This window comes from Mustela putorius, unplaced genomic scaffold (genome assembly GCF_011764305.1).
Source record: "Mustela putorius furo isolate JIRA1106 unplaced genomic scaffold, ASM1176430v1.1 tig00003983_pilon_pilon_pilon, whole genome shotgun sequence".
Classification (NCBI taxonomy): Eukaryota; Metazoa; Chordata; class Mammalia; order Carnivora; family Mustelidae; genus Mustela; species Mustela putorius.
The window spans coordinates 8,366,500-8,377,682 of NW_025422123.1; the positions used below are offsets into that span (position 1 = coordinate 8,366,500).

The 11,183-nt window shown below is 59.2% G+C and overlaps 1 protein-coding gene across 3 annotated transcripts in view; it reads left to right on the plus strand.

Moving 5' to 3' along the window:
- The window catches only part of FOXP4 (forkhead box P4), a 51,433-nt gene extending 41,394 nt beyond the window's left edge, over positions 1-10,039 (plus strand). For all 3 annotated transcript variants that reach the window (XM_013062421.2, XM_045071015.1, XM_045071016.1), the window contains exons 10-17: positions 692-775; positions 903-1,074; positions 1,160-1,236; positions 2,313-2,414; positions 5,890-6,011; positions 6,952-7,018; positions 7,493-7,662; positions 8,090-10,039. In XM_013062421.2, the coding sequence (XP_012917875.1) occupies positions 692-775; positions 903-1,074; positions 1,160-1,236; positions 2,313-2,414; positions 5,890-6,011; positions 6,952-7,018; positions 7,493-7,662; positions 8,090-8,237 (942 nt within the window). In that variant the 3' untranslated portion in view covers positions 8,238-10,039. The remainder of the gene's footprint in view (positions 1-691; positions 776-902; positions 1,075-1,159; positions 1,237-2,312; positions 2,415-5,889; positions 6,012-6,951; positions 7,019-7,492; positions 7,663-8,089) is intronic.
- The last annotated feature ends 1,144 nt before the right edge of the window (positions 10,040-11,183 follow it).

Genomic DNA, 11,183 nt, shown 5'->3' on the forward strand with positions numbered 1-11,183 from the left:
GAGAGGTGAAGTGACTTGTTGCTCTGATCACTAACCCCAGCGGGTGGCCGAGTTGGGGTCAGAAGCACGGCGGTCTGACCCCCGAGTCTAGCATGTAGACCCCGAGGTCTAGCATGTAGTACCTGACAGTCCAGCAGGCAGAGTGAGGGACATTTACCCATTTCCCTCTGGCACCTAGCAGAGCGCCCTGCCCTGAGAGGGTAGTTGTGAAAGACCTATTGAATTTATGAATGGGGGTGAATGAATCATTCATCCATTCCTGTGTTTCCATTCATGGCTCGAGGTCCCTCTCACACACAAGTGCCACTGAACTTGGGTGTTGTTCAACCACAGCCTCTGCCGTGGAGGAGGAGAAAAAGCATGTGTTGTTGTTAGCGAGGGGGCCCCTGACCTGTAGCTTGAGCCTGGGACTCACGGTCTGGAGAAGTGACTTGAGGCCTTCATCGGGGCCGGCAGCCCCAGGCCCTGGGCCGGCAGCCCCAGGCCCTGGCCTCGAGGGTAGCAGGGGATGGAGCAGAGCCGAGGCCTTCTAGGAGCAGGGGACAGAGGGAGCCAGAGGCTGATATGTGAAGAAGAGTGGTGGGAGAGGGCTTTTCTCGGGTGTCTGGTTGGGGAGAGGTGGCATGTGGAGGAGGAAGAGGACTGGACCCCTTGGGGGCTCAGCCCCAGCTCACCTCCCACCTCTCCACAGCTTGCCAAGGAGAGCGAGAGGCTGCAGGCCATGATGGCCCACCTGCACATGCGGCCCTCCGAGCCCAAGCCCTTCAACCAGCCCGTGAGTGACTCTCCCCTTCCTGCGACCCTCCCAGGACCCCTGGCACCCCCACCCTGGGGACTGGGCTCAGCACCCTCCCCATTGCTCACAGCTGAACCCAGTCCCCAGCTCTTCCTCATTCTCCAAGGTGACCGTCTCCGCAGCAGACTCGTTCCCAGATGGTCTCGTGCACCCCCCGACCTCGGCTGCTGCCCCCGTCACCCCTCTACGGCCCCCCGGCCTCAGCTCTGCCTCCCTGCACAGCGGGGGCCCCGCCCGCCGGAGGAGCAGTGACAAGTTCTGCTCCCCCATCTCCTCAGGTAAGGACTGACAGGAGGGTTATTTCCCCCCGCCCCGAGCTGGATCCCTCAACCGGCTACCCCATCCTCTGCCTCTCTTCCCCAGAGCTGGCCCAGAATCACGAGTTCTACAAGAACGCTGATGTCAGGCCCCCCTTCACCTATGCCTCCCTCATCCGTCAGGTGAGCATGGAAGTAGATGGGGGGGCACCCAGGCTGAACCCCCATCTCGGAGTCTCAGCCTCCATGAGAGTCAGAAGAGAGATAGCCCCTCCTGCACCTGACCTCTCTCTCTCGGGCTTCTTCCTGGCTGTACGGCCTCTCACCCAGGCTCCATCGGAGTCTGTGCTGCTCGTGTGGGCGTCTCTCTGGGTTTTTGCTGCTTACACCCACTGTGCTGTTCATTCTCTCATTCCCATGTACACACGCTCCTAGGAGACTGTTTTCTTTCTTTCTTTAAAGATTTTATTTATTTGACAGAGATCACAAGTAGAGAGAGAGAGAGAGGAGGAAGCAGGCTCCCTGCCCAGCAGAGAGCCCGATGCGGGACTCATCCCAGGACCCCGAGATCATGACCCGAGCTGAAGGCAGAGGCTTAACCCACTGAGCCACCCAGGCAGCCCCAGGAGACTGTTTTCTGATAGACTCAGGGTCACTCTCAGTTGGTTGCCACCTGCCTGCCTGCCTCTCCCTCACCCTCCCTCCCCACCAACCCTCTCTCTCTCTCTCTGTCACATACACAGACACCCCTCTGTTTACTCACGTTCTTGATGCTCACGTAATATTCTTTTATGAATAGACATTTGCACAGATGTCCTCTTGCTGTGACCCCCCAGCAGGCACACGCATCCTCACAGGTACCCTCATATATGCACACACCCCCCACCTCAGGCTTAGGGAGCCCTTTGCCAAAATCAGGATAAATTGTAAACAGCCCCCAGCCTGTGGCTTTCTCTCTCCCAAGAATATTACTTCATTTTCATTCCCGAGTGGGGGCCCTTGACACCAGTTGCCCTCCAGAAGGAATTCACGTGCTCCTTGCACAAATGCATAGCCCTCACAGCTCATGTTTCCTAGCCCGGAAACAGCCTGCCCCACTGAGGGGATGGATGACACCTACCAGTCCTGTCCACGAGCCTCTGTAGCGGGTGTCCTCTGTTCTCAGGGTGGGAGTCGGGCCAGGCAGGAGGGAAAGAACACAGGCCTGTGACCCTTGAAGGCTCAGACTGAGGGTCCCTCTGCTTCTCTCTGGCCCACAGGCCATTCTGGAAACCCCTGACAGGCAGCTGACCCTGAATGAGATCTATAACTGGTTCACCAGAATGTTCGCCTATTTCCGGAGAAACACTGCCACCTGGAAGGTGAGGCATGCTCCCTCCTCCTTGCCAAGGGCCCCAGTCACCCTCGAACATCTCCTCATCCCCTTGACACCAAGGCCGCATCACATTTCGTCCCCTCAGAGGGTCAGTTCTTCAGAAATGCCCCCAGCTGGGTCTGGGCCACACCATAGGTCCCTCCACCCCCACCTCAGCATGGGCTGTGGAATATTCTCTAACTGCCCCTTAATAGCCCCTTCTTTCCAGCCTTGTGCTGCCTGCTTTCTGTCAAGAAATCCTCCTCTTCCCTGGAGTGCCCCCCAATAGGCCCCACAAAGTAGGGCCTCCAGGAGTTAATAGTGCCCCAGCCTGTTGGGGAGGCTTGGGGTGACACTCTCCAGAGACCCTAAGGGTCTGGGTACCTTGGCTAAAGGTGCCTGTTCTGGAGCCAGGGGTGGGGTGGGCCGTGTGCAGGCACAGACACAGGGACAGCAGAACGAGACCTGTGGACTGCGCACTGGGACATAACCACAGGCACCCCCGTACTCTCCCCAGCTCTGCCATGGCGGCAGGAAGATAATTGTCTCCATCCAATTAGTCATTTCAGCACCTTCAGCCATAGAGTTTTCTCAGGGGACTAGAGGCAGGGAAGGAAGGGACCCTAAAAAATGGGACACGGAGATGTGGACTGGGGCACTCAGCCATTCATTTTCCTATAGCCAAGATGGGAGGGGTGTGTGTCTGTCTGTCTGTCTGTTGGGTGAGAATATTAGTGTCTGTGCAGCAGAGTGGAAAGTGGTATCTAAATTGGGAGGGGGTGGAGGGAAGGAGAAGGGAGTGTTGGCACCCTGCGGGGAAGGTTAGAGGCGGGGAAGGAGTCCTTAGCTCGCAAGCTTAATTGGATCCCTGGCTCTTGAGTCCCCCTGCTGGCCAGCTCAGAAGCTGCAGCCAGAGGCTACCTCCCCACCAGCGGCCCCTTTCAACAAGTGTCATGGAGGCCCCCTCCCCACAAATGCCCAACTCGGTGGGGTCTGCATAGGGCCCAGTCTCCTCTAACCCCAAAATGTGCTAACCGCAGTAGGAGAGACTGCTCTGTGACATTCCGTATCCCTGCGTGCCCAATTCTCAAAGCTGGGGAAAGAGGCTTGGAGGCTGGGACGGCGGCTCTGATTGGCTCTGAGTGATGTCATTTCCTGCCAACCACAGTCCTGCCCTCTCTCTGAGCTGGCAGGGCCTTGTTGGGACCACCAGGTCCAGTCTCCAGCCTCTGGGACAGTTTGGATATCAGGTTTTAGAAGATAAGAGTCCTGCACAGACATAAAGGGTCGTTAATGATTGTTATCTAATGTTTATGTTCATAGTGCAGGTTAATCCTTTACCTGTAGGGGTGAGAGTAGAGAACCTCATTTCCATTAGACAGCTCAGGGGCACGGTGTCCCTCACCCCCCTACTCTCCTTTCCTGTTCTCTCCTTTCTCTGGGATCAGGAGAAGCTGGTTTGGGTGACTTCCTTAAACCCCTCGGGGACCGTCTTGAAACCCCTCCCATTTAGCCGAGCTCCTTTAGGCCTTCCATGCCCCCTTCCATGGTCGCCCAGCCAGGATCATCCCAGTGGTCTCGCACCCCCGGGGTCTTCACCTCCTCGTCCCGTCGCCTCATAATAGGTCCCAGCGCAATGCCAGTGCTGAACGAGCAGGCGACCTTTCTAGTGAGCAGTGCTCGGCTGCTGTGTCTGCCACTTCGGGCACTGCCTGTGTCCTCCCCTCCCTGTGGCACAGCAGAATCTCTCTTAGCTTGAGGTCCACTTTGACCTTCAGGACTTTTGCCACCAAGCTTCATTCATGTTCCTGGGGAAATGTACCCTGTCTACACCTAACTGTTCGACTTCCACCCGCCAGCCATATATCTGGCCCTTGAAGTCCTTCTTCTTCTCAACTCCTCCTCCTCTTGCATTCTCCCTCTTGCACTCTCTCTGGCCCCCACCCCGAGATGCTGTCCACTTCGGACCGGGGCAGAAGGGTCGGGAGCCAGCGTGGGCCAGGCCAGCTGCCGTTCATCCGGGGACAGAGCTGCCATCTGCCAAGCTGATGGTCTCCCCCAGCGCTCCCCCTGGGTCCATCCCCTCCCAGGGCCCATGTTGTGGGCCCGTCCTTTTGTTTACGCAGCCCCCGCCAGACCCCTTAAATTGCCGTTAATGTTTCAGCGTAACGAATTAGTCTCTCATCACGAATCAGGCTTCGAAATGAGGGAAAAAAGCCCCGGTGAGGCCATCCTCGGAAATTGGGGTCATTCTCATTTGCAAAGCGGAGGATCGGAGCCCTGTAATGCGGGCAAATTTATTCCGAGGCAGGAGCCCCGGCGTGATTAGGCCCTTTGTAATTATCGCTCCAAGAGATTCCACTCCAGCCGCCCGCCTCCCTCGTGGATTAGCAAGCGAGTCGGAAAAATACACAGGATTTAATTAGAGGCAAATTAAAATTGGTAATGAAATCGGGCCAGTTGCAAGTGGCAAGAGTTGGAAGGGAGAGAGGGAGAGGGGATCTCCAGGGGCACGGGCTGCCCGCCCTGCCGGCTTTCTTCCCCGTTTAGAAATGTAAAGAGGAGACAAGGATGGGGACAAGGCGGGGTGGGGGGGTGGAGGCTGAGGGAGGACAGGTAACAGGGACAGGGATGGGTGGGGGGCGGTGGTGAAGCTGAGAGAGGAGAGGACAGGGACAGGACTGAGGGACATGGAGTGAGTGGGCTCGGGCCCTCATCTCGGCCCCCCCGGGGGGGGGCGGTTGGGGCCAAGCCACCCCCTCTCACCCAAGTGTCCTACAATTCAGATGGCCTCAATTCCTGAAGTCACCCCGCCAGGAGGAGGTGGGAGCGACAAGGTGACTTTTCCTCTTTTCTCTCCTCTCCCTGCCTCGCAGCTACCAAATACCGTGCTCTTCTTTCTCTCGGTTTATTTCAACAAGTATGTATGTGAGGCCTGCAGTATGCCTCCTGCTCTTAAACTGTTCTCAAAGCCATGGCTTCCACACTCCTAGAGGCTGAAGAAGGTTGCAGCAAGGGTTCCTGATTTATTTCCAAAACTTGTAAAGCCTCGTGGCAAGGCTGCATGCACCTAAGCTAACAGGCCCCAGGCTCGATGAACAGGCCAGGGCCTGAGTGCAGGCCCACGGCGACTGGGGCCCCCCGATTGACAGCTGCGTGTGCCTGATCAGTGCTGCTGGGAAAACAAATGATTTCTACCTGGGTAGTGTTCAGTTGGTAGACAGAGTTTTCCGAAACACAGCAGGGAGAAGGGGAGCCAATCATAGAATGGGCTGTCTGCAGTGAAGACATTGGCGGTCCCTGGGTCAAGGGCAGTTGAGAGGCAGAGGGACTCCTCCCCCTCGGCAGCCTGAGTGGCCCGGGCCTGGGGAGGTGGGAAGTGGTGGGGCTGCGGTGGGGCGGGGACATCCCCGTGTGCTTGCCAGCGCAGGGAAGGGGCCGGGCAGGCTGCCTCTGAGCCCATGTCATCATTGCACCCCCAGAATGCTGTGCGACACAACCTTAGCCTGCACAAGTGCTTCGTGCGTGTGGAGAACGTCAAGGGTGCCGTGTGGACTGTGGACGAGCGCGAGTATCAGAAGCGGAGGCCGCCAAAGATGACAGGGTACAGCCACCTGCAGCATGGACCGGGGCACCTCCCCCATTCTCTCCAGGACTTGCCTGTGTACCCAGTCCTTCCTCCTTTGGAGGCGGAGTGGGGAGAAGAGGGATGGAGGAGCACAGGGGAGCCCAGAATCCAGAAGTGACATGAAGGGGCAGGTGATCTGTCCCTATTTCTGACTGAGGAAAGGAGCCTGGGGGCCTGGGACCAGAGAAAGAGACCCAAAGTACCTGTGGCCAGAGTTGGGACATGAGCAGATGCCACCTAGAAGCTCTGGCTTCCCGTGCACCTCTGCTTCTCACTGGCTGTGTGACCTTGGGCTATCGCCCTCGACGCACAAGGACGCCATTGGGCCAGTTCCTTGACCTCTCTTGGATGCTCTATAAATGGGGAAAGGGGATTCATCATTATGGTAGAGGGACAGCTTTGAGCCACTGCTTTACCTGACCCAACTCCTGGACACATTTCCTGGGCAGAAAAGTCTTTGGTGTGGAGCGCACAGGGACCAGCAGCGCGCAGGGCTATTAGATGTCCCAGAATTCAGGATGGCAAAATAACGTGGGTATTATAGATGTGGGCCTATCCCGGCTCTAGCTTCAACCTGTTGGCCCCCGGAAACAGCAGAGAAACCCCGCTGGGGTGGCATGATGTGAAGACCAGCATGGGGAAGGATCCGTGTTCCCCCTTGCCAGCTCCAAGACGCTGTACCTGCCCCAGAGCCCCAGAGAGCCTCGACCTGGGAGCTCTGAAGGGAGCTGTCCCTCCACGCTGCGTCCCATCAGCCTGAGGCTTGAATAGGCCTTAGAGGTGGTGCTGACCCTACTCTGGCCTCCTAGGTTCAGGAATGGAATGGTCCCTGGCATGAGCAGGGCCTTGCACGGCTGCACTGGGAAGGGGGAGTAAGTGAGTGAAGGAACCAAACAGTGCCTTCTCTGTCTTCCAGGAGCCCCACCCTGGTCAAGAACATGATCTCAGGCCTCAGTTACGGAGCACTTAACGCCAGCTATCAGGTGAGTGCTCCCTTGGCCTTGACCCCTGGCTGTCGGGCCCCTCCCCCACGCGCTGACCCTCCCCCCACTCTCCCCTGCCAAGAACCCATCTGTCCAAGGAGGGGCAGGAGGGTGAAGACCACTCTGGGTGACCTGAATCCCACCCCTCTGCCCGGGCCCCACTCGGGGCTCAGCCCCCACCTCTGCTGTCAGGGCTGGGTTCGGGCACAGCAGAGAGCAAGGAGGGAGGTTGGCATAACCAGTGGGGCCCTGTTCCCTGGTTTGCCATTCTTGGCGGGGGAGGGGTTCTTTGCCCTCCCCCTAAGGGATCGGTTAGGCCCAGGCTCCCAGGGAGGCTGGGAGGCAGCAGGTCAGGGTCATGATCTGGCCTCCAGAGGTCAGGGCACAAAGAGTCCAGGAGGCTGGCTGGGGGTGGGGCAGGGACCCACTGGGCCAAGTGGAGCTGGCTTACTGGACCAACCCTGTGCCCTCCAGGCTGCCCTGGCCGAGAGCAGCTTCCCCCTCCTCAATAGCCCTGGCATGCTGAACCCGGGCTCTGCCAGCAGCCTCCTGCCCCTCAGCCACGAAGACGTGGGCGCCCCCGTGGAGCCGCTGCCCAGCAACGGCAGCAGCAGCCCCCCTCGCCTCTCCCCACCCCAGTACAGGTGAGCATGCAACATGGAGCCCCCACCCCAGTGCCCCCCAGATGCCCCTGCAGGTGGGATCCCCATCTTATCACGCCCTGCCCACGTACACACTCCTGTCTTCCCAGGACGAGTGACCTCGCTTTCTCTCCTTATTCTCCTCCCTCTCGCCCCTTCCTTCCTGTAACTTTCTTCCTCTTCTCCTTCCTCCTCTCTTCTGTTTCATCTCCCCTCTTGCCTACGGACACCACCTCTGTCCTTTCCAACCTCCCCCTTCCTCAGAGGAGAGCTCCTGTGGAGATCAGACTGAAGACATCAGGCCCCAGGGGCTCAGGGATGATACGGGTCCTGGGGAGGCGACCTGGGAATACCCCCACTGCACCCCCAAATTTTGGATATTTGAGGGGCAGGGGAAGGCCCCTGAGGTGCCCATACAATCCCTTCACAGCCACCAGGTGCAGGTGAAAGAGGAGCCACAGGAGGCAGAGGAAGACAGGCGGCCGGGCCCTCCCCTGGGTCCTCCCAACCCCAGCACCGCAGCGCCGCCAGAAGACAGGGACCTGGAGGAGGAGCTGCCAGGAGAGGAACTGTCCTAAGGGCCTCTAGGGGCTGGCTGGGCAGGGGTGAGACCCCTCCCTCCGGAACCCAGGCCCCACCTTCCCCCACTCCTCAGCCCCGCCCAAACCTCAAGGCACTTCCAGGACTCAGATGGGGGGGCTGGGCCAGCAACTCCCCATGTGACCTGACTGACAGACGCTCGGGGGCAGGGACGGTCCCGCCCCCGAGGGGACACAGAACCCCTGGTCTGGGACCGGTAGAGGACTCGGAGGGCCCAGACCCTTCCTCACCCTCCCCTACATCTGAATACCGCCTCCCCCCAACCACCAGCAGCAGCAGGGCCCTCCTCCCCCACCAGCTTTCCCCTACAGGGCCCCTCAGCGCCGTGGAGACCCGCAGGCGGGGCTAAGCCACCCCTCTCAAACCCAGGGCCCCTAGCACCTGGCTCTGGCAGTGTTTTCTGACCGGAGGCCCCCCACTTTCCCAATTTGTGCTCCCTTCCACCTTCTTTTCCATACTGTGAAGTCTCCCCACTGCCCCCCAACTCCTGCCCCTGCCCTGGCCTAGGGCATTGGGGGAGGGTGCTGAAGTTTCAGACCATCCCCAGAAGAAACCAGCTGCCTCTGCTGTGCCTACTCCAAGGCCACAGCTGAGGCGGGACAAGTTGTGTGCGCTGTGGGGGTCGGCGGGAGCAAGACTGCCCGGCTGGACCCTGCCCTGGACCTGAGACAGAACCCAAGCTGAACTGGGCCTCTGCCCCCTTCAGGGGGTGCTCCTCAGCTTCCGCCATCCCCCCCGCCCCCAACAGAGGAAGAGGCCCAGCACTGGCCTACTGACAGGGTCTGTGCTGGGTATACTAATGGAGGGGGAGCTGCCAAAAGGAGCTGCGCGGCCCTTGAGGCTGGAGTTGGGCTCAGAGGGGCTGCCAGAGCCACCAGAAGCATCCTGCCTCTGTCCTAGGAGAGGCCGGGCTGAAACTAGGCTTGAGGGGCAGGTGGCTGCTGTGACCCCGATGGGTCACCCCCAGCCTACAGGTCCCCCATTGTAGTCCTTCCTCACCCTCCCTCGGCACCCCTCCCTGACCCCCCCTCCCCCAGTTAAACCGATGACCAAAGACCTTTCTTATGCCGGAAGCAAAAACCAAAACTTTTTGTTGGCTTTTTCCTTTGTCGCCTCCTGCACCCCCCACTCCTCCTTGCTCCTCGACCTTGGCCCCAGGCTGGAAGCCCTCCCTCCACTTAAGTTATTGTTTTAAACCAAAGTTTACAGTGTCTGTTGGTGGCCCAGACCCTCTCTCCACCCTTCCTCCACCCCACCCCGAGGACCCTGGGACTCAGTAGAGGCTGGGGGCCCTGCTCACCCCCACTCTACCCTTGGCCAGCCCGGAGGAAGGCAAGAGGGCGGAAGGAAGGAGGTGCACTGCCCTCAGCACCCCAAGGGGTTCCCCTGTCCTCAGGCAGTGGACCTCAAGCCCTAGTGCCCAACCCTGGGCTTCTTCCTGGGGGCTCTCCAGACCCCTTGCAAGGACCAAGTCCCCCATCACGCTGGGAGTGTGGATTCCAGCAGAGGAGCTGGGAAAAAAAAAAGTGAGACTCCACAGACCCCCTATGGGGGACCCCAACTTGGGCCAAGGACTGGGTGTGTTGGATGCTTATGATACCCCAGGCCAGGCCCCTTTGCTGAGAAGACTCCTTGGACTATTTCACCCCCCCCCCACATACACCCCTTCACAAGCCACCCCTCCTGAGAGGCAGGGGGCCCTCCGCCCCCTCCCCATGTACTCCCCACCTGTGTTCTGTTTGACCAGCACAGAAATATTAAACGTCCTCTATTCACCGGGCCCTGCGTGTGTCACCAAGGTGAGGGGGGGGAAGGACAAGAAAATGGAAAGATTGTTCTGGGGTCTGAGGGCAGCAGGCCCTGGCAGACGGCGAGAGCCCCCCGGGGGGTGCTTTCTGGGAGTGCATGAATGCACCAGGTGTGGGGGGGTTGGCCCTCTCTGCTCCTCTTGCCCCCCACTTCCACTGTCACCCACATTCTCTGGTGTTTTCTCTCAAAGCAGGTCTCTGGGTCATTCTGCTTTCTCCCAAGGTCACAATTCCTTCTTGTGCGTCCTGCCCCTTCCTCCAAAAGTGTATTCAGGGCGTAGATATCCTTCAGGGCTGGAGAGGGTTCCTGCCACAGGGCCACCACCTCTGAAGACGGGAAGTCTGTCCCCCTGCAGGCCCAGGTGCCCTTCTGGGCCCATCACCCCGTCTTCGCAGGGACTACCTGGCTAGGGGCGTGTGTGCGCACATGCGTGTGGGGCTGCGGTTGTAAGGGGGTGCGTGCGAGCCACCTGGTGTGGGGCTGGTGTCCTGCTGGGGGGTTCAGGGTCAGAAAAGGGCTTACTCTAATGCACGGGTAGGGGTACCCTGGACAATTAGGGGAGGAAAGGAAGGAGGAAGCAAGCCTAAGCTGTAAACCAAAGGTGTGTTGTGACAGGTCCCTCAGCCTTGCCGCTCCCTGCAGCAGGAGAGACCCGTCCACCTCAGCATCCAGAGCCCATCACCCACCTGTCGGATCTACCAGTTCCTTCTTCAGCACCTCCCAAACCCTTCCTCCTCGAGGGCATGGCCCCCAGACTTCTATGCTGGGGCAGGGGCCCCAAGAAAGAATGTGTGTCCTTGAGGGGAAGCAGGAAAGTAGAAGGGCGGGTATGGAGAAAGCAACCCATTTGGAATCAGTCACCCTTCCCCCAAACCACCAAACTGCTGGAACTTTCCAAAAGCCAGACTTGGGGATGGGGAGACCCGGGGACATGGGGTGTGAAAGGGGGATCTGGAAATGGGAGTCTTCGCTGACTTCTGTCTCAGAACTGTCTTGTCCTTTCCTACAGCTTTCCATCTGATCTGTTATCTTCTGCGTCTCTCCCATTTCTCTGCCTCACCCCTGCCCACACCACCTCCTCGCCCAGGCCCTAATCCTCCAGACACTTGCACGGG